We start from the raw sequence: 23,135 nt of genomic DNA, 5'->3' as shown, positions 1-23,135 counted from the left end.
TGTTCTTTGGGTGTTGAGTTTGATAATTTCCTTATAGATTTTGGATACTAGCCCTTTATCTGATATGTCATTTGCAAATATCTTCTCCCATTCTGTCGGTTGTCTTTTGGTTTTGTTCACTGTTTCCTTTGCTGTGCAAAAGCTTTTTATCTTGATGAAGTCCCAATAGTTCATTTTTGCCCTTGCTTCCCTTGCCTTTGGCGATGTTTCTAGGAAAAAGTTGCTGTGGCTGAGGTCGAAGAGGTTGCTGCCTGTGTTCTCCCCTAGGATTTTGATGGACTCCTGTCTCACATTGAGGTCTTTCAACCATTTTGAGTCTATTTTCGTGTGTGGTGTAAGGAATGGTCCAGTTTCATTCTTCTGCATGTGGCTGTCCAGTTTTCCCAACACCATCTGTTGAAGAGACTGTCTTTTTTCCATTGGACATTCTTTCCTGCTTTGTCCAAAATTAGTTGACCATAGGGTTGAGGGTCCATTTCTGGGCTCTCTCTTCTGTTCCACTGATCTATGTGTCTGTTTTTGTGCCAGTACCGTACAGTCTTGATGATGACAGCTTTGTAATAGAGCTTGAAGTCCGGAATTGTGATGCCACCAGCTTTGCTTTTCTTTTTCAACATTCCTCTGGCTATTCAGGGTCTTTTCTGGTTCCATACAAATTTTAGGATTATTTGTTCCATTTCTTTGTAAAAAGTGGATGGTATTTTGATAGGGATTGCATTAAATGTGTAGATTGCTCTAGGTGGCATTGACATCTTCACAATATTTGTTTTTCCAATCCCATGAGCATGGAACGTTTTTCCATTTCTTTGTGTCTTCCTCAATTTCTTTCACGAGTATTTTATAGTTTTCTGAGAACAGATTCTTTGCGTCTTTGGTTAGATTTATTCCTAGTTATCTTATGGTTTTGGATGCAATTGTAAATGGGATCGACTCCTCAATTTCTCTTTCTTCTGTCTTGTTGTTGGTGTATAGAAATGCCACTGATTTCATATCCTGCCACTTTACTGAATTCCTGTATGAGTTCTAGCAGTTTTAGGGTGGAGTCTTTTGGTACTTTTTGTTTCTAACAGATAAATGTACCTTAATTGATTACCAGAAACTGTTTGCAAAATAGAGTTTTTTAATGTCATTGATTAGAATAAATTTCCTTAGAGTTTGAGGGCCACTTACTGAAGGAACAGGCTCATTTCCTTTCTCTAAGTGTTAATACTTTCTTTTCTAAGATTTTTAAAATTTATTTATTTGAGAGAGAGAGCATGAGCAGGGGGGAAGGGGAGGGGCAGGAAAGGGGGAAGCAGACTCCCCATGATCAGGGAGCCTGACACAGGGCTAGATCCCAGGACCCTGAAAACCCAGGATCCTGAGCTCACCACCTGAGCTGAAGGCAGATGCTTAACCTACAAAGCCACCCACGGGCCCCTCTAAGTGTTAATACTTCCATTTGCAAACCTACCCAGATTGTTTCACCCAACTGGTATGGGCACATGTTATTGGATAAGATTTTTCATTGATGGTTTGTGATTTAAGCCAGCTATCAGAATCTGAAACAAAAGCTTTTCCCACAACACCATCTCCAATCCTTTCTTTATTCCTTAACCTCTTTATACCACCAAACTTAGAAAAAGTAATTAACAGCTAATTAAATGCATACTTTACTATTTTACTCCCTAATTTATAGCTGACTGGTTTGAAACTCTTTGGCACTTCTTTGCTTCTCCTGGCAGTATTGATAGAAATAATTAAAAAATAGAAATAAAATTTAAAAATAAAATAAAATAAATGCAGTGCTGTTTTTGCACACCAGGTGGCCATGTATTTCTAAAGTGGGGATTCCCAGGTAATTAGAACACATCTCTCACACTCTGAATATTCCAGTTGTACAGTGTTCAGAAAAGATTGTTTCTCCATTTAGTGGGTGAATGGCACTTACAAGATAACTGAGCTCAAATGTTAATCATTGTTCTTTTTTTCCCCCTTTTCTTGTTTACATGTTTATATAGCTTCCACATTTTCCTTTCTGATATCCCATCTAGGGAAAGTGGTAGGGGAAGAGCTAGGCAATTCAACTTGAATTGAGCCCTGAAAATCAAACCTCTCTCTGAGAGATGGAAATGTTCTAACTCTTATAGTTTCTTTAGATTACCTGAAGATGATTAGAAAATAGCTCACAGGAAAACAAAACAAAACAGAAAACTAAGAAGGTGACATTTAAGAAAATCTTGAATGTTGGCAGTCTATCTCTAAATGTCCCTTCAGAGGGGTAAACTCTGTACTCTACACATATGGATAAGCCTTCACTTTAGGCAGCGTGTCAGAGAAAACCAGAAGCCTAAATGACGTAACTGATTTTTCCTCTGATTAACACCACCACAAATAACACTGAGTAGGCTGGGGTCAATGTGCTTACTCCAAATGAGTGACTTTCTAGCAGCATCAGAGGAAAATAAACGACTGAGAAACCAAGGAACCTATTAACTATGGAAGAAAATCCTCTTACATTATTTTTAAAAGACACATAAGATGCACAGAATATGACCAGCTTCTGAAATACAATGGAATGCATCAATACAGACTCTGGTCTTTGGCAGGTGGCCTGGAGAGCCTACTGCTTTGGTGGTTAATTAGCAATTGTCTATGATGGTTTCAAGCTTTGGATAAAATTGATCCCAAGCTTTAATAACTAAATTTCTTATAGGTTTCTGTATTGTCAGCAACTTTCCCACCTAAAATGTGAGTTTACCTTTCCAGGATATATAGTATTTTCAAAGATTTTCTTTTTCAGGCAGTTTCTAAAATGTATATGAAGTTACTATGATGACCTTTTCTTAAGAACTCACAAAAATCCTTGGGGCGCCTGAGTGGCTCAGTTGGTTAAGCAGCCGACTCTTGGTCTCAGCTCAGGTCTTGATCTCAGGGTCGTGAGTTCAAGCCCCACGTTGGGCTCCATGCTGGGCATCGGGCTCCACACCGGGCATAGAGTCTACTTAAAGAAAACCCTCAAACTCACAAAAATTCTTTTCTGAAATCTGTTATATGATTGGTGCCTGTATTCCTAGGAGCCACTCTCATTATAAAGCGTGGGTTTATAACATTTATATTTTCAAAGAGATAAAACATCATTGGTTGTTGACTCACAACATTGCTAGGGCATATATTTCAGCATGACTTTCCTACATGATTTGAGTCAGAGAATTAATGTGATGGTGAAAACTAATACCTTCAGATCATGCCAGTATTATTCTAGCTAGTCTTCTGGTTCCTAGATAACACAATTCCTTTGTTCACTAGCTCCTGTGTGTCCCGTACTGTGCTAACTGATCTTGAAAAGAGAAGCTACCTCATAACCTATAGACAGAGCAAATGAATCTGTGAAAACCACTTGACTTTAACACTGTATTTTTTATTGACTCAGCTGCCCAACACCAGGATGTGATGGAAGTGGCCACGTCACAGGAAACTATGCTTCCCATCGCAGGTATCTTACAACCTACAACATCTTATTCTAACGTAAATACTTATTCTCACCCATTCTAGGAAGATGTTATCTGGATCCAGAATTGAAGACTGAGTTAGTTCGGGTTTTGTTTTGTTTTGTTTTGTTTTCCAGAAGTAAAGCTAAGTTAAATCTTCTGGCTTTTTATGTATATGGTATAGAAATCATGATTTTGGGCTAAAAATAATGTTCTGATCCTATTGTGCAGGTTATAAACCAAAAGCTAGAGTTTATGTCAGGGCTTTGGTTCTGTCTAGCTTTAGGACTCAAGTGAAACCAAGGTAAGATAGTAGAGTGACCTGGGTTGACCATTCACCTTGTGGAATGTGGCAGCCTCTTCCCTGGGCAAATACCAGGTCAAGGTGCTAAACACTGCAAAAAAGCTGTATTTAATCTTTCCAGTTCCCTTCTTCATTGATGTGATTTGCTTTCCCTTTGGGCACCAGTTTAGACCTTTAAGCCACCACCCCTTGGTGTGCAATGGAAATGGACTCCGAATCAGTAATCATTGTATTACTGAATTCTAGAGTTGGGGAGTCTCATTGGGTTAAAGCCCTTTATTTGATAAAATAGCAAACCTGAGTCTATGAGAAATAATTGAGGTGTCCACAAGCTGACAGTGGTTAAAGTAGCAAAGCCCGATTCAAACCTAGTTATATTTTTCCCAATCCCCAGTCACCAGTAAATTTAGCATATGTTCACAAACTCAAGATGTCGTTTGAGTTGGATCTGTATATGTCAGGGTTGTGTGTTTTGTTTTTGTTTTTCTCATCCCTCTTTAGTGTTTCTGGATGTCCTTTAGCAGATAAGACTCTTAAATCCCTCATGGCTGCTAACTCTCAGGAGCTTAAGTAAGTATTAGAATCATGACCTCCTAGCTCTTCATTCACTGTGTTAGGACTCCCCTTATTCCAGACCCATGTGGGTTTTCACTAACAAGTAGTAAATCATGACTGACTAAATTATAACCAATACATTCTTTCACCACAAAGTCCAAATGACTAAAAACAACTCATTGTAACTTTAGTTCATTTGCTTGCTTTGGGGATTTTTTTTTCTTTTATAATATTTTTTAAAGTAACAATAGAATAGTTAAACATAATACTTTTTTCTGGTGATTTCAGATTTATACACTAAATCAGACCTATGAAGGTGTGGCAAGGCACTTTCATCATCTAATCTTAAGTAAACTGCATAATATTTTACCTTATGGGAATTTTGAATCATATGCCTGTCTTTCAATTCCAGGACCTAGACACAATTTTGGCTCATTTCAACCTAGGATCTCAAAGCCACATGTTTATTAATTTTTAGTCATGATTTTATTTTCCTATTCTTCTCTTCTTTTATTCCAAATTTCTCACTTGTTTTTTCCCCCGCATCTTGTTATATTACATATAGAATAATAAAAAGTTATAATCTACCTTATGCCCTTTAAAATATAATAGGGCATAAATTTAGAAAAGATAAGCAGTAACTTTAAACAAAATTAATGAAACTTATCTGCAATAATAATCTTAAGAAAAGTGAGTGTTACTAAGTCTAATGATAAAACAATATTTGTATAAGTAGTAGAATCAACATTTGATGTCTAAATCACAAGTAAAAATTCTTTCCTTAAAAATTACAAAGAATGAATTTATGAAAGAAGATGTGAATGTGATATTAAGCAGATATAAAACTTGGGAATGTTAACACCAGAAATAGTAAAGGGAACTATGAAACATGCAGCTTTTCTCATATTCAATATGAGAAATAATAATGTACATTTGATTGTGTCAGTATAGATTCTAGAAATCATGCTATAGATTGCCATTTTTCTAGACTGAAATGTAAGAATATTAGGTTGAGACATGACTGACAGATTGAAAATAGAGGAGTGCCAGGCATTCTTAATCGGACTTACTACCTTAATTACTCAGTATTTATTATTCAATCTTACTCAATTGTTCTAAACTTGTACATTTCTGTATCTTAATAATAGCTATTGGTTCTCTTAAGTAGTTTCTCTAAACACTATTTCTAGGAAAAAAGTGTTGATAACACATTGAAAACATGTAGATTGAGAAGTTCTATAGCAATATTCAGTATTTACATGTTTTATACAGCCATCTGATAAGTAACATCTTTAGTTTTTTTCTATAAAAAAAGAAAAAGACATTTATTGACCTCTTCTTTAGATATTCAGTTTTTACTTTCAAGTGTATTTTGAAGCCTATTCCTACTCAGCATTCCAAGTAGAATTGGACTCCCCTTCCTCTTTTCCCCTTTTCATTCCAAATTTAGTGGTTGATTGTTGATAATAGCTATGGGTAGATTTTCCAAAAGGCCATTTAAGTTGGGCCACGAGGCAGAACAGACCAGGTGCAAATGACTTAGGTTCTTTGGCAATTATATTAATGTGCCAAGTCTCTGGAGCTCACACATACCACTCTTGTTCATCTGAATTTAATGGATTATTGTGGTAGTGGAGCAAATCAGAGAAAATAAATTATGTACAAAAACAATTTGGAAAACTTTTTTTCTTAAGCAAAAAAGCAAAACTTTGCATGATGTAGACAGAAGGCCAGCAGTAGGTTGTGGGCCGAATTACAGGTTCCTTCCAAAATAAAGTTTAAAAAAAAGAAAAAAAGAAGGTAGAATAAAAGCTAACACATTGTGTGCTAAGCATCACCCAGGAGATACGTATCTTAACATTTTCTTTAAAAATGTATTCCTAGCCAAAAATTCATTATATTTAAGGAAAAAGAATCCCACAGAAAGCAACTCATTGTGTTTCATTCTATTTGAATGTGTCGTGATCCCCCTCCCTCCACTACAACCATGCGGCCCGTGCACTCCGTTTTCCAGGTGTCCAACCCCGGGGTGTGATGGTTCAGGGCACGTGACTGGAAACTATGCTTCCCACAGAAGGTAAGATCGATTTCGTTTCTGAAGTAGGGAATCAGAATGTCCATAGCAATGGCCAGTGAGATCACATGGTTTGGTTTTGTTCCTTGTTGTCTGCATATTTAGTTTGTCCGGCTGCCCTCGTGCCAGGAAAGGTAGTGTCAAAATGACTCCTACAAAGGAAGAAAAAGAAGACCCTGAACTCAAGTGAGTGTGGTAGTTAAGGTGTGGCAGTTGAAGGGTGGCCAGATGTAGTTTGTTGGTCAAATGGGCGGGATGTTGGTTGGGATGCAACTGAGCATTGATTGAGGTTGGGGGGAGGCACTCTATTAGACGCAAGGACCCTTGAAGCAGCAGTCAGAGGGTTTAAAAGCTTGAGAAAATTATCTTATTCCTAGCTATGTGTACACAGTACTTTGATAATGCAAAAAAAAAAAAAAAGTAAGTTCATACTTTTTCCAATTGTTTAAAAGAAAACAGCATGGTAGAAGTACAAGCATGACAAATATGGCAGCATTTCCCCCCAAAACCTGAAATCTTATCTTAAATTTCGTGCTCTACAACATTTCTAAATGCATTGTTGAGACATTTAAAAACCAACATTCTGGTGCTATGGACAATGCGCTGTGTAATGTAGGGCAAAGCGGTTAACATTTTACACCCGTGGTCTTTGGTTGGAGGCAGCATAGAGCAGCTTATGTCATTGACTCTAGAGCCAAAAAGTGTGGGTGTGGACTTGACTCCACTTCTTGTAAAATGGGTGGCAAGTTACCTAAGCTCTATAAGCCTCATTTTCCTGACCTAGAAAATGGGACAGTAACTCTCTGTGCCCAATGGGTTTGCAGTGAAGATTCCAGTGGGTTTGCAGGGAAGCAAACCTTGCTTCGGTCAGGCTTGTGGACCACTATTTCTGCTAATACAATGCTGTTTCGCTGGTTGTAGTGGCATTTTAAAAAACCCTTTAATTCCATCACTTGCCATCTGTATCATATGGAATTGCCACTGCCTTCTTATTCACCTACTTATAGCGCTTCATGTGAGTTATCTAGGGTCTCCCAGCTGGTAATGTCTCTGCTGTATCTCTCTAGATGTCCTGTGATAGGGTGTGACGGCCAAGGTCACATATCAGGTAAATACACGTCCCACCGCACAGCTTCTGGCTGTCCCCTGGCTGCCAAGAGACAGAAGGAGAATCCTCTCAATGGGGCCCCCCTCTCCTGGAAACTGAACAAACAAGAGCTACCACACTGTCCCTTGCCAGGCTGCAATGGGCTGGGCCATGTAAATAATGTTTTTGTCACCCACAGAAGGTAACATTTGTTTTCTGCCTTTTGTTGTGTTGTTGTTGTGATTGTGTGTCACCTCAATGGCTTTGGGTTGAAGGGGGAATCCCTCCTTGAGTTCATTAATCATAGCACTTTAGATGGTGCAGTGAGTCTTGCCAGATAGATGTTTGACTCCTTTGAAGAATGAAAAATGCTATTTCCTCTGTTTCTGAAAATTTGCTACATAGTTTTTAAGTGCTATAGAAACTGCATTTTTTTTGTATTCTCAAATTTGCTTATGCTGCTATTTTTTAATGGTTTAGTCTTTTAACGGTTCACTTCAATTTCAAGTGGTGATATTTACTCTATTATGTAGTGTAATTGTAAACTTTCTCTTTACATATTTATGTCCCTCCCTCTTGTGAACTGGCCCAATTTCAGGCCAAATTGTAGTTATTTTGCTGCTGGGGAGATGTGACTCATCCCCAGCAGCCAGAAAGAGAATGACACAGTGACTACTAAGTATACGACAGGATGAGAGAGATTTAGAAAACCCTTTATAGTTCCACAATGACTTAATTCCTTTATCACTGAGTGTCATGGATTTCAATGGAGTCCTTTGTTGGGAACACTGATCTTAGTCCAGCTTTTTGGTTCACATTCTACCTAAAGAAAAGGCGCAAGAAGATTCACTATACACTTCTCCAATCAAGGAGGACCTTTCTAGTCCTCTGGCCCCTGTGCGTGATGCGGATTTAAAATCCAATGAAGCTTTAGTGAGCCCTGATGCTTTGCTTATGAGCAGTATGCAAACTGAGCAAAGCTGGGGCATTCTATATTTTGTTTGGTTTTAAAGATACATGTCAATGGTATCAGAAAATTAAGCCTTCCAGGAATTGCTGTTTTAAGTGGATATAAAGCTGCATCTGCTAATCGAGAAAACCTACCTTTTTTTTTAAAGATTTTATTTATTTATTTGACAAAGAGACACACAGCGAGAGATGGAACACAAGCAGGGGGAGTGGGAGAGGGAGAAGCAGGCTTCCCGCCTAGCAGGGAGCCCGATGCGGGGCTCTATCCCAGAACCCTGGGATCATGACCTGAGCCGAAGGCAGACGCTTAACGACTGAGCCACCTAGGCGCCCCAAAACCTACATTTTCTTAAGTGGTTTATTTTTTGATTTTCCAATACATGGTCATGTTCACAATAGCTAACATTGTTTCATTCTGAGTTTGAATCTCATTTCATATTTGGGAGCGACAGTCACAAATCAAGTGTGCCTAATGGCATATTAACTGCACAGTAGCTTGACTTCGTTATCGTGGAGTAATATCCATGTTAACACTGATAATAAAATGTTAATGCTGTACTATGGTGAGCACATCCCTCAGTCAGCAACAACAGAATTATATTTAAAAATCATGAAGTTTTAAATGATGACACTAAGGCTTGGTGAGGAGAGGGAGCAACAGGGGCTCTGACTCACGGTGGAAGAGTAATTAATTGGTAGAGCCACTTCAGGAAGCAAAGTGCCTTCAAGGAGTCCAGGTGAAAAAGAGCAAATGGACATGCCCAGCCACCCAGACCCTGAGCTGTTAGGCTGATGCCTCAGAGAGTCTCCTGCACCCTGGAGCCCAGAGACATGTTTGAGAATGTGGTAGACTTGTTCTGCGAAGCCCAGACTGGGAACAACCCACATGCCTACTAAGTCAAGCACCCAAGTAGACCGTGGTATCTGCATACAGGGGACTGCCACGCACCGGTGACAATGAAGATGTGTCCTGGGCTGATTTTAGAACACAGTGCTGAGTGGAAGAAATTGTGGGTGGCATGTTTCTGTTTCCAGAAAGTTAAAAACAAGTAGCAATATTGCATTTAAAAAGCTAGGGAATCGTTAACCTACAATTCAAGGCAATGGTTATATGTCTGGGGGCAAGAGAGGCAACTGTTGAAGGCACGGGGAGCTTCAAACATGTTCATGTTTGAAGGTAAAAGGTATTCACCTTGAGAGTATTCTTTAAACTGCAAATACACGCTGTATGTATCTAGGTACATATTACCTGTTTCATAATAAAAAGAAAATTATGAGTTCAAAAATTAGGCTTCAACATTAATGCCAAGATATTATCCTCTAGGAGAAAGAAAATAATTACATGTTAAAACAAGTGAATAATTCAGATTTCACTGTTCTTCACTAGAGAGTTCTCTTGCTACTTGAAAGATTTAAGAAACTGAATTTACTTTGGGGTATTCTCTTTAAGGTGGAATGCTTCTCTCTGCTATATATAGACTGTAGTGAAATAATGTAATAGAGTGCCTAGCTTATAGCCTGGCACATAATGGTGTCTGACCCAGACTATTTCCTTTCCCATTCATAAAAATTATATTAACATATGTGTATATATGCAATAATTCATTAATAATTCATTAAAGTAGGAATGACTTATGCTAAAATAGCATGATTTGACCTGTGATACACTTTTATATAATTCTGCATTTTGCCCCTCAAATCCCCAAGGTTGTTTGGTACTCTTTCCCATCCCTCACAATAGCTAACATCTATTCAGGGCACGCTCTGTTCCAGTAGAGAGCACTGTTCTAAGTACCTTAGGTGGTTTATTCCTTTAATCCTTTACAAAACCCTGTGAGCTACTGAGGTAGTACAATTATCCTCCTTTGACAGAAGAGGACAAGCACAGGGAAGTTCAGGAATTGCCCTTCCACACAGCGTTGGGACAGCAGAGCCCCTGTTGTGAGCTCCGTATCATCTTCATCCTTGGTTTTCAGTGGATCTTTCTGTGTGCCGGCCTCACAGTCTTTCCCCAGCCATTCCCTGTAAGGTCAATTTTGTAATTTTTCTCACCCTAACATGCAGCAAAACGGGAATAATTACAAAACTTACCTTAGAGGATGGTTGAGAACAATCTGATCCATGCATTTACCTCAGCATAATATTTACAGACTAATTATTTTAAAACCGTGCTTTAAGTCTTGCATGACAAACTTCTACTTTGAAAAAATAGCAGTCTGAGAAGACAAATGCTTTTATATTAAAACACATCAACACACAGACACACACACACACACACACACACACACAAGATGGATGTTGTAGCTTGGGACTAGAACTTCTATGACAAATAGACCTCATTTAGTGCTGTGCCGTAACTATCATTTTTTGAGGTTTTTTTGATGTTTTTAATATAAACAGTGATGTCCATGTAAATTGTATCATCTGCTATTTCACTTTAACAAGGCAGATGAAGATACGGTTTAAAATTGCCATGATATGAGATAAAATTGCAAATTGGTCAAAAGCATAAGACATTTTTCCTGCCTTTGCAATACGGAGCCCAAACCTTGACAGTGACACCCCAGCCAACCTCCCCCTTTTCTTAAGCAGCAGATTGAAGTCCCATGGAGAATGTGACCATCCTCAAAAGGAAAAATGACTTTTTATAATATTTTCCCATCCCATTTTTTTTAAATTTAAGATTTGTTTTATACCCTGGAAGATGTAACTACATTAGAAGATATAAACTATCGAGTGACATTGTGAAACCATACCCTCACTTTCATAACTTAACTATATCCTTAGGTTCTAAGTCACACAGCTGTGCACACTTCCTTAACTCTCCTCACCACTGTGTTACAACTGGACATTTATTGCCTTGTTGTTGGAATAAAGCTGATTGTTTAGAGGACAGAGTCGGGAAGGTCTGCTGAGCTATTAATAGCCACTACCATTATGTGACAAGTGGACTTACTACAGGTTACTTTTTTTTTTAAGATTTTTTTTGCTTTATTTGAGAGAAAGTGAATGTTGGAGGGATAAGGAGGGGCGGGGGAGAAGAGGGAGTAGGAGAGGGAGAGAGAAAATCCCAAGCAGGCTCCCCACTGAGTGTGGAGCCCATGTGGGGCTCGATCCCACAACCCTGAGATCATGATCTGATCTGAAGTCAAGAGTTGGATACTTAACCAACTGAGCCACCCAGGCGCCCCACTACAGGTCACCTTTAAAATCCAGCTTACCAACTAAATATTAATTCTGTTCATGACCGTTTTCTGAGAGCACAATATGTGACATAAAATAAGACAGACTTGGGCAAACTTTTCAGAAAAAGAGAAAAGATAATGAAGCTTATATAGGCCACACTTTACAGTGAAGCTTACAAAATAGGAAAATCCGGTTCACTGTTCTCATTGTGCTTTTTCATTATTTTCTTTTCCTGTGTTAAATATTTCTTTTTTTTTTTTAAGATTTTATTTATTTATTTGACAGAGAGAGACACAGCGAGAGAGGGAACACAAGCAGGGGGAGTGGGAGAGGGAGAAGCAGGCTTCCCGCTGAGCAGGGAGCCTGATGCGGGGCTTGATTTCAGGACCCTGGGATCATGACCGGAGCCGAAGGCAGACGCTTAAAGACTGAGCTACCCAGGCGCCCCCCTGTGTTAAATATTTCATAATTTATCAAATTTTGGCAAACCACATAGCCTTCTTTTTCTTTTTTTTTTTTTAAAGATTTTATTTATTTATTTGAGAGAGAGAGAATGAGAGACAGAGAGCATGAGAGGGAGGAGGGTCAGAGGGAGAAGCAGACTCCCTGCCGAGCAGGGAGCCCGATGCGGGACTCAATCCCGGGACTCCGGGATCATGACCTGAGCTGAAGGCAGTTGCTTAACCAACTGAGCCACCCAGGCGCCCCTAGCCTTCTTTTTCTATGTAGCATTACATATCTATTATTTTTTAGATTTCATATAATCTTCATATAGAATAACTTTGAATTCACTTAAAAATACATTCATGGAGCGCCTGGGTGGCACAGTTGGTTAAGCGACTGACTCTTGGTTTCAGCTCAGGTCATGATCTCAGGGTCATTAGTTCAGGCCCCACATCTGGCTCCATGCTCAGCAGGGAGTCAGCTTGGGATTCTCTCTCTCCCTCTGCCTCTGCCTCTGCCCCTCCCCCCACTGAAATAAATAAGTAAATCTTTAAAAAAAACATACTCATGTAGCAAACATTTATTAACAGCCATTCTTTAGAAATATTTCTTTTCACTTTGCCAAGTGTCCTAATGTTTGAATTGAAAATGATTATTTCGTACATGAATTGCAACCAAATTTCTGTGGGAAAAAATATTCTAAGTGGCTGATTGTGACAATTTTTAACATTATTTGAAAATTGTATTTCCAAAAATACAACAAAATTGCAAAAGAATGAATGGTTGCTTAGAACAACAAAATCATCTCATCATGTACTACAGCAAACAAGTTTTGTTCAGTGTTGTCATTATCATTTTGGTGCAATTTAAATAAAACAGATGACATTAAAGAAAGGAAGCACAGCTGAAGAATACAGAGATTAAGGAAAAGATGTAAACCCCGCTGCAATACAATACACCGCCCACAGAGAGCGCATCTGAATATATTTATAGTGGTTCCTTTCAGAGTAGAGATTTTTTTTTAATAAAAAATAATGTTTTAAAAGTTAGAGAATAAATTAGAAATGTCCCCACGCCCAAACGGTATGCAATATACCTGTTTATTTTTATTATTTTGGGCTTGTATTATTTGGGGTCATATTATTTTGGGTTTCTATTAATTTGAGTCATTCTGTAAAGACCAGACTACAGTACGTAAAAAACAGGAAGAACTAGATTCTGCTTTATTATTCATGGAATTTTGACTAATTTGGAACAATTCTTAATTGTAATATATATGTACCGTTTTGTGTTTACAGAAAACAAAGTAACCACTCCTAAAAAAAGGCATTGTATGAATGCAGAATAGTAACATTTTAACAAAATTAATTATATGATAGTATCAGCAATAACTATTTGAATTTTGATTTAAAGACCAAAAACACAAAACATAATTACATTATCTGAGGGCCTTTGCTTTCATGTTCGTAAATATTACATGTTATTTCTACAAAGAGACTGCAGATTATAACGTAATTAGTAGACAAAGACCTAGTAAGTGGTGAATACAAAACTTTAATTTTTAAAAGAAGTAACATGTGTTAAAAAAAGAAGTAATATGTATTTCACACATTGGTATAATTTCTATCCTTACAGCTTATCTGGATGTCCTCTAAATGCACAAGCCATCAAAAAGGGCAAGGTCTCAGAAGAACTAATGACCATCAAGCTCAAAGCAACAGGCGGTAAGATCACAGGGCGGCTGCCTTCAGCTCAGGTCATGATCCTGGGGTCCTGGGATTGAGCCCCGCATCAGGCTCCTTGCTCAGTGGGGAGACTGCTTCTCCCCTGCCTGCCATTCCCCCTGCTTGTGCTTGCTGTCTCTCTCTCTCGCTCTCTCTGTGTCAAATAAATAAATAATATCTTTAAAACAAAAACAAAAACAAAAACAAAACAAAACAAAACAAAAAAAAGATCACAGGGCTAGAGGCTGCCATCCCCACCAAGGTCTCAGCCGTAGCTCCCCAACGCGTTCGCATGCCTACTTATTCTTTATATGGGAAGTGCAATTTTAATATACAAGACGGATGCTTTCCTTGAATTTGAACTAAAACTATAACTTCATCTAAAAAACAATTTCTTGGGTTTTTTTCTTTCCTTTTTCATAAGTATCTCTAACACAGAAAATCAAGCATTGCTATTCGAAGGATTAAGACACACTGGCTGAACTTTTGTCCTTTGGTCCTCAAAATGACAGCTTTTGCATGAGCATGTGTATGTGTTGGGGAGGGGGGTTTCCTGGTGTAAACCTTCTATCAAATTTCAAGAAATACAGTTTTTGGCTTCTGTCTTTGACTCCTTAAATTTTGTTCCATCCTGAAAATATTTCTATGGTGAATCTGGATGATTTAAATTTATATCTATATTTCCCTAGTGTCAATGCCTTATAGAAGTTAATAGATGCAGTTTCTGAGCTCTATCTTCGGATCCTCCAATTTTCCTTTGATTCTTGAGTGCTTTTCCTAAGATTTCTCATGAATATCATCTCAGGCACATGTTGTTTCCTTAGATCATCATTCTAAAGTGTCTAGAAACAATGGCAAAGCATTGTTTTGCTTTGGAGATTGATTTGATGGTGTCTTTGGCACATAACTGGAATGGAGTAACTGTTTTTACTTTATTTCTTTGAAAGCATTGCTCAATCTTTTTAATTTGCCTATGATTTTTTTTCAAAAGAAGATATGCAGTATCTGAGCGAGGGAAGCACTTTTGAGCTTCCTACTATTTCCCTTCTGAGGCTTTCATCTGTCAGATGCATTATCTAAAGTGGCCCCTTAGGGGTCTGCTCTCCCTCATGGGGCCACCACTAAGAGGTGAGGGGGGTCAATTTGCCTGTGGAGGAGGAATAAAAGCTCGGGAGGTTAGGGACTCTGCTGGACATTCTTTCCAACATTTAGATGCTCAGTAAAGTGCTTACTCCAGATGTTTTCATTGTTCCTTGGAAATACTGCCCACTTCTCAACTGCCTTTTAGCACATTTTCTGTGAAACTGGCACAATTTAATATTTATTTATTTATTTATTTATATGTCACCTTCTTTCAAGCAATAGTTAAATGATGGGGAGTGCAATGCTACATTTAGAAAAAGCTACTTAGAAGTTAATTCAAAAAAATGAGACAAAAGGAGATCAAAGATAAGAAAGCAAGGTGGATCAAGCCTGAGGATAATAGCAGGAATGTACCCATTTCCCAGTGGGTAAGAAGGGATCTCAGATTTGAGTCTCAGCTTTTTAGATGCCAAAGTAAAAGGAGAATATAATCACTATGAGAATCACACTGTCATTGAATAAATTCAAAGCAAAACTTTCTCTGGAAGTGAGTGCATGAAGAAAATATTTCCTATGAATTTTCATCATAAGAACACCAGCAACACCTTTAACAGTAAATATAATAGAAATCACAGACTGTTCCTAATAAAGATAAGATCAAGACAGTAAGCTGTCGGCACTACAGCAAATTATAGTGAAGCTTTGCAGAGTGTCAGTGAGATGTGGGCCAGATGCACACAGCTCCACTGGGTTGCTCAAACCCCCTAGTAGATGGTTATAGTAACCTGGGAGCAGCTGGACTGCACACACATCCTTTGAAGGGTGCTTTTTAACTTGAGCATCTTCAGCTGAGCTTTCAAAGGACGTGGAGCAGGAGCAAGATGGCTGGAACTCATTGACAAGTGTCTGAAGTGTATTTATTCTAAATGCGCCAGGAAACTGGAAAATTACACGTTTTCATAATCTAAGAAGCTAGGGGCTGATGCTCATCTGAAGCCTGAGAACTTACAATGACTTGTGTGTGAAGAAAAATCCACCTGAGTTCAAGTCAGTGGTCAGTGGAGGGTCAGGGAGGACCTAAAGTCACTTGAGGTCTTCTCTAATGATGTGCCATCCCCATAGCCCCTACCTTAAAGCTTGGACATGGCCATGTTTCCCTGGATGATTTATAAAACAAGCATAACCCCACATTCCCCAGATCCTAAAAAGAAATCAAATTGCAATAAACTATAAAGTGCATATGACTTTAAACTTCTTGGTGTGCTATATTAAGTTAAAATAGGTACAAATCATTCAGGCAATTGGTTGGATTCCATAACATGTACAAACCAGTTAAAACATGGAAGGTCGACACCAAAAATGTTTACATTTATTTTAGAAGAATCGATCTTTAGTTCTCCCTCCTTGCCATAATTAAATTGCCATGCTAATTTTTTAAAGACCATTACTGGTCCTTGATAATAAAATTAGAACATCTGTACATGAATAAATACTTGCCTTTCTGTTCTTTGTGATATAAATAAAAGTTATAATGGTTGACCTATGTATATGTTCTTATATTTAGTAGATCCTTCTAGTTCTTTCCATGTGGCAAAGTACCATGCTGTAAATATTGTGATACATTATTCTTTTATGGATAGAACTCTATTTAAAGCTCCTTATAAGTTGAGCATATCTGCTATATACAGGTATTTACATCCCTTACAAGCTTATACAGAATATAAAGTATTATTATAAATTATATAATCCCTAATTATGTATATTAGGCATAGATTTGTACCAAGTAAAGAAAGCATATTCTTTTGCTTTTAAACAGGTACACCCTATAAAGGAACAGGGCCACTGAAATAGTTCCACTAAAATATTTAGTGGAAAGTTTATACGATTTCCTTGGTCAACAACACATGGCAAGTCTAACCCAGCACTCTATTTCTACTCTCTATTCTATTGTGTATATTTTTGTCAAGGAACATCAGTGCAAACATTTAATTGATAATTTCAAAGCAGATTAAATAGCCACGAGTACAGGTCGCATTATAATGGTTAAGAGAACATATTCTGGGAGCAGAGAGCTTGTGTTTTGAATCCCAGCTCTACTGCTTACTACTTAACCTCTTCATGCCTTGGTTTTTCCATCCACAAAATGAGGTAAGAAGTGTATCTGCCTCTTGGGATCCTTAAGAGAATCAAATGGGTTCATATTTGCAAGTGCGGTGTGAAATTCAAAATCTGTGGTATCTTCTCAGTTCTACTCTGGAGGAGGCTCTTAAAGACTGTGTGGAGAGGAGGTTGACAGATAAATAGATGGACAGAAATAGACAAGGTAACGTATTCATGGAAAAAAAATTACAAAGAGATTGGCTAAAATGCCTACCCTCCCAATAAAATAAAATAAAATATCTCCCCAAATCCCAGAAATCGTAACGAAAATGTTAGTTCACTTATTCATTAATTGCCTGAGAATTTATGGAGTGCCTATTATGTGTTAGATCCTGACACAATGTTTCTTTTTTGAGGTCTCATCTCATGATCATGCCTTCCCCATAGGTTTCCAGGTACCTTTTGTTGTTAGGCCCCATCTTGATCAAGAGGCTTGAATGTCTGCACTAACATTGGATGCCAGGGGAATGTAATACTAACTAGAGCTCAGTACCAAGAACCTGGGCTCTCAGAGTCTTCTCACAAGCATCCATGACTTAACAGCCAAATTTAAACTTTTGATTTTCCTGCTGGAAGCTTCTGCTTCATCGCCGGAACACCAGTAGTTGTCCAGCTGCTTGAGCAAAAACAGTCTTCCTTGATTCCTCCCTTCACTCATCCCCTTCCTCCCATTCATCACAAGCACTGCAAATCCCACCAAATCTTTTATGTTGAGTCCACTTCTATTACCCTTACTTCCACTACCATGGGGCAAAGGACCATCAGATGAGCCAGGACCCCAGTGATAATCTCCTCACCTGTCTTCTGGTTTCTGCTCTGTCTCCCTCTCACCCCATTCTCTACCCAGAACTGAGTTATGCTTTTGAGAAGCCAACCAGATCACATCAACTCCCCTGCTTAAAATTCTTCACTGGCTCCCAATGCACAGAGAATAAACCCAAGCTCTTTGTGAGGTCCCCCATGACCTGTTTCCTCTCTCACAAGGGCTTTCTTACAGTCCCGGGAGCAGAATTCCCATTCCTTTCTCATCCCGGGCTTCTGTGCTTTCTACTCCCTCCCCTGAGATGCTCATCCCAACCCAATCCCAAGCCTTTCATGTGCCTGACTTTTTACTGTATCAGTAAAGTCTCAGATTAAAAGAGGCTTCCCCAGTGAGGGTTCTCAAAGCACCCTGCTTGTTTCCTTCATAGCTCTTCATATTTTATCCGTGCTTCCTTGCTTATTGTCTTCTTCACCAGATATTATGTAAGAAAATACCATCTTCTGAAGTGGAATTTTATTGCAAAGAGACAAAAAGGAAAAACAATTTGGCAAAGAAATATAGCATTAGAAGTTTTCATTTGCAGGGTGCCTGGTGGCTCAGTCATTAAGCATCTGCCTTCTGCTCTGGTCATGATCCCAGAGTCCTGGGATCGAGTCCCACATCGGGCTCCCCGCTCCGTGGGAAGCCTGCTTCTCCCTCTCCCACTCCCCCTGTGTGTTCCCTCTCTGGCTGTGTCTCCCTGTCAAATAAATAAAATCTTTTTTTTTTTTTAAAGAAGTTTTCATTTGCTCAAACCAGAAGACTTTCAAGTGTTGATAGCACTCAAAATACCTGTTTAATTGATAATCTATGCTCCCTGGTGTTGTCAAAAACAAGTATTTCAATCCCACTCATCTGAGAAAAGATCCTGTTCTAGAATAATAACTAGTAAAACTTGGTGCTCAGAATGCAATGCAATTCCCTAGATACAGCCAGCCAATTCAGAATAAATCCCGTGTCCCGCATATTACACAGCCATTAGTGTGGTCCTGAGTAATTGTTTATTGTTTTCTTAGGAGCTGTGTCACACCGTTGACTCATATTCAAATTGATCAAGGTACTAAAATACCTGGATCTTAGTTGTTGGTTTGCTTTTCTTCTTTATTGAATCTCAGAGCCCTGTATTAGGTCAATCTCGTGACATACTGTCTTCATTGGTGCATGCGTAGCCCACTTAATTTAGGTAGTTAGTTACTTATAATAAAGCAGTAAGTACCCACAAAACAGCCACCTGTTTTATCAAGCTTTATGTAAACAGTCAGGGCTTACATTTTTCTTAACATGTTATTGGTAAGAGTCATCCATGCTCTTTGGCAGGCATGCGGTGTGTTTCCAAGCTGGGCTTTTGTGAATGTGTTGTGTTCATCTTGTGCGTGCCTCCTCTTGTGCACCTGCAGCCGTTTGTCTCAGGTGTGTACTTAGGGGTGGAATTGCTGGGTCACAGAGCACTGTGAAGTTCACCTTCAGGGGACAGTGAACTGTTTTCCATAGTAGTAACCACAGGGCAGTGTGAGAGGCTAGAACTCTTTCAAACAAATTGCCAATTCCCTCATTCTTGCTGTCATGAATTCAATCCTATTAAATCCAAATGCAGAAGTTTACATTTATCCCTCTTAATTGTCATCTCTTTGGTTCAGATTCATTATTTGGGACTGTTAAACTCACCTCACGTCCTGCTTCTGTCCTCTTTAATATGAGCTAGCAGGGGCGCCTGGGTGGCTCAGTTGTTAAGCGTCTGCCTTCAGTTCAGGTCATGATCCCAGCGTCCCAGGATGGAGCCCCACATCAGGCTCCCTGCTTGGCGGGAAGCCTGGTTTTCCCTCTCCCACTCCCCATGCTTGTGTTCCTGCTCTCGCTGTCTCTCTCTCTGTCAAATAAATAAATAAAATCTTTAAAAAAAAATAATATGAGCTACCATTCCCAGCTTTAAAAAAATACTTAAAATGCATTCATATTCCTTCTATAAAATAGTGATGGGAAATAACTCCCATTCATTGAGAACCTACTGTACGTTCAGCACTTTATAATTTACTGCATTAATTCTCACAACATAGATTTTATGCCTAATTTTATTGAAGAGGAAAATGGGGCACAAAGAAATTAAGTAAGTTGTGCAGTTTCAAGAACAAGAGTCAAGGCCAGCATTCGAACTCCGAAGCCCATGTTCCTTCTCCTAGATTGCATTTCTCCTTATCCAACTCTACATAGGGAACCCAAATTCTGTGTCCCTGGACTCTAAGCCCCCTGCCAGCACCCCAGCTCTGCCTCCAGTGATGGTTCATAAGGTCCCACACAGTTAATAAATATACAATTAATCAGCATAATTCGTGCCATAACTGTTCTTCAACACTGTGTACGAGAGGGTGCATGGGCTCTGGAATTCATTCCTAGCTCTGCTATTACTCTGGACACAGGCAGGTTATGCAGCTTCTGTCAGTGAAGAGTGTGGCCTCATTTAGCTTCTCTAGGACTCAGTGTCTTCATATGTGAAAAGGGTATACTGGAACATGCCCCATAGCGTGCAGTGAAGTTTAAATGAGAAATTATCTGCAGACATGTTTAGCATCATACCTGGAACATAACGGCGCTACATTAAATGGTATTACTTTTCTACTCCCTTTTCTTACAAAGGAACTCTTTAACCCACTTTGTTAGAATCTTGGATATGGATTTGGGTAAAAATTCAACATTTCAAATTAAAGTCTAATTTTCACTTAGCAAACCACAAATTTAAACATAAAGTGACTCATATTGTCACTGTCTCATATTTTCTGTTTGACTCCAATAGTCTGATTTTTTGTAGGTTTAGAGAGTGATGAAGAAATTAGGCATTTGGATGAAGAAATAAAGGAACTAAATGAATCCAACCTTAAAATTGAAGCAGATATGATGAAACTTCAGACGCAGGTAAAAACAATAACACAACAGTGTTATTGTTAAAGTGATTGCAATCGTTAGTAGAAGCAAAACATTAAACTCTTAAACGTTGTGTTAAAAAATAAACTGATATCTTACAATGAATACACTGAGCATGTCTCAATGACATCCTTACTGTAAAGCTTGGATAGGTAGATCACCCTGAGCCATCATTGATTGGGAACCTGTAGGCAAAGCTACTTATGTTTTTGCCTTGGGTGCATTAAAGGCTTTAGAAGCAAATAAAGCCAATCATCCTGTGTAAGTAGAGTCCTGCAGAGCACATGGTGCGTTAGAAAAATTGTCACAAGAAGGTATGAGATTAGTTAGTTTTATTCAAAATTCAAATAAACAGAGCAACTTTTCACGTTTAATTTTGGAGGTTTTTCTGGATAGATTCTTTACTGAAAAAATCCAAGCAGTTTCTCAATTCTGTATTCCCCTATGTAATATGTGCCCCATCCCCTGACTAGATTTACCCAAATGGAAAATAAAAGTTCAGTCTAGGAGTTTGTTTTTTAAAAAAACACTAATAATGACTATATTGCAACAAATCAGAAGGAAAAGAATAGTGAGACAAAGCCTGGACAGAAGTTTCTTTCCCCCTTCTGTCCTATCCTGAAACTCAGGGTTTGGGGGCCTCTGGTTACTGATCTCAGAAGTCCTCACTCACAGCAGCTTCAGACAGAAGGTTTCAGTCCATCTGAAATGCAGGTTTGGTTTCCTTACCCAGAGCTTAATGTCTAGAAGGGGGAGACAGATAATAACAAAAAAGAATCATCAGTGACTAATCACAGTGGATGGGACAAGGGCACAGGGCCAGATTTCAATATAAAATAGGATGGCCGGCTGGCCTCAGGAAGGACACATGTTGTCAGAGACTTGAGAAGCTGAGGCAGTCAAACAGGTATGGGGGCAGAGTGTTTCAAACAGTGAAAACCACAAGTGCAGGACCCCTAAATCTTGAGAAGGCTCAGAGTTCTGAGAAAGATCAGAGTACGCACGGCTGCAGGCAAGCGAGCAAGGGGGGGAATCACAGGAGATGAGTCCCAGAGGTAACACATGGAGCACCCAGGTCGTTTTTATTCCGAATGAATGTAGAACCATTACGGGGTTTTGAGCCAATGGTTAAACCCAATCATATTTGACCCATAATCTGACTTACATTTTAAGAGATTTGTACTGGTAGCTGTATTGAAGATGGGCCAAGAAGAGATTGCGTGGGGCCAAGCCAGGTGCAGGGTCACCCATGAGAAGGCAGTCACAGTCCCTTGGGTGGCTGGGCTCAGGGGCCAGCAGTGCAGGTGAGGACAGTGTCCATCTTGGGTGTTGTGAAGGAAGATCCCAGTGGATTTAAAGCATGAGAGACAGAGAGCCTTCAGAGATACCTCGGAGGCCTGAGTGATGTTCAAGTTGGGAAGGTGAGGACTGCATGTGGATCGGGTTTGGGGAAAGTAGCGAAGGCTCACTCTTGAACATGCTGAGCTTGAGATAGCCACCATGTAGCCATGTGGAGATGTGGAATTTGCAACTCACAGGAGAAGTCTGGGCTAGAGATGTAGACTTGGGAATGTGATTCCAAAACTTAAAACAATGTGGCGGGTTGCAGTTTTATGGGGGGAAGTTGCAGAGTACCCACTACTTGGCAGTCAGGTTCAGCGGATGCCTTTCCTTCAGAAGCCGGCTGCTCACATTCCCAGGTTATTTCCATTTCAGATCACATCTATGGAGAGCAACCTAAAGACCATAGAGGAGGAGAACAGGCTCATAGAGCAGAACAATGAGAGCCTGCTGAAGGAGCTGGCAGGCCTGAGCCAAGCCCTCATCTCCAGCCTTGCCGACATTCAGCTCCCACAGATGGTAAGTCCAAGGCAGGGCCTTGGCTGCTCCATCGCAGCGCAGTCACCACGAGGGCTGCCCGTCAGCAGCTGCACAGGTGTGGCGCCCGCTCCGTCACGGCTGACATGCAACAACCTCCCTCACGGGGACCATGACAGATACGTACATTAAATTACATGAAGGCCAAGGGCCTTTGAAATTGCAGGAATCATTTAAAGGTGAGGGCTTATTTAAAACTTGCTTTAGGGCGCCTGGGTGGCTCAGATGGTTAAGCGTCTGCCTTCGGCTCAGGTCATGATCCCGGGGTCCTGGGATCGAGTCCCGCATCGGGCTCTCTGCTCCTTGGGAGCCTGCTTCTCCCTCTGCCTCTCTCGCTCTGTCTCTAATGAATAAATAAATAAAATATTTAAAAAAAAAAAAAGAAAAGAAAAAAATTCTCGGGGCGCCTGGGTGGCTCAGTCATTAAGCGTCTGCCTTCGGCTCAGGTCATGATCTCAGGGTCCTGGGATCGAGTCCCGCATC

The 23,135-nt window shown here is 39.6% G+C and overlaps 1 protein-coding gene across 3 annotated transcripts in view; it reads left to right on the top strand.

Annotated features, from left to right (window-relative positions):
• The window catches only part of ST18 (ST18 C2H2C-type zinc finger transcription factor), a 113,733-nt gene that overhangs the window by 85,643 nt on the left and 4,955 nt on the right, over positions 1–23,135 (top strand). For 2 of the 3 annotated variants that reach the window (XM_031020787.2, XM_081815997.1), the window contains 8 exons: positions 3,413–3,475; positions 4,276–4,344; positions 6,344–6,406; positions 6,509–6,589; positions 7,471–7,692; positions 13,725–13,813; positions 20,662–20,765; positions 22,491–22,634. In XM_031020787.2, coding sequence (XP_030876647.1) covers positions 3,413–3,475; positions 4,276–4,344; positions 6,344–6,406; positions 6,509–6,589; positions 7,471–7,692; positions 13,725–13,813; positions 20,662–20,765; positions 22,491–22,634 — 835 coding nt within the window. Of the gene's footprint in view, positions 1–3,412; positions 3,476–4,275; positions 4,345–6,343; positions 6,407–6,508; positions 6,590–7,470; positions 7,693–13,724; positions 13,814–20,661; positions 20,766–22,490; positions 22,991–23,135 lie in introns of those variants that run through there. The other variant, XM_081815998.1, reaches the window with a different exon arrangement.

Source organism: Leptonychotes weddellii, chromosome 4 (genome assembly GCF_054177405.1).
Source record: "Leptonychotes weddellii isolate Sample4059 chromosome 4, ASM5417740v2, whole genome shotgun sequence".
NCBI lineage: Eukaryota > Metazoa > Chordata > Mammalia > Carnivora > Phocidae > Leptonychotes > Leptonychotes weddellii.
The sequence above is the reverse complement of the archived record's forward strand: the minus strand, read 5'-3'. Positions and strand labels throughout refer to the sequence as shown.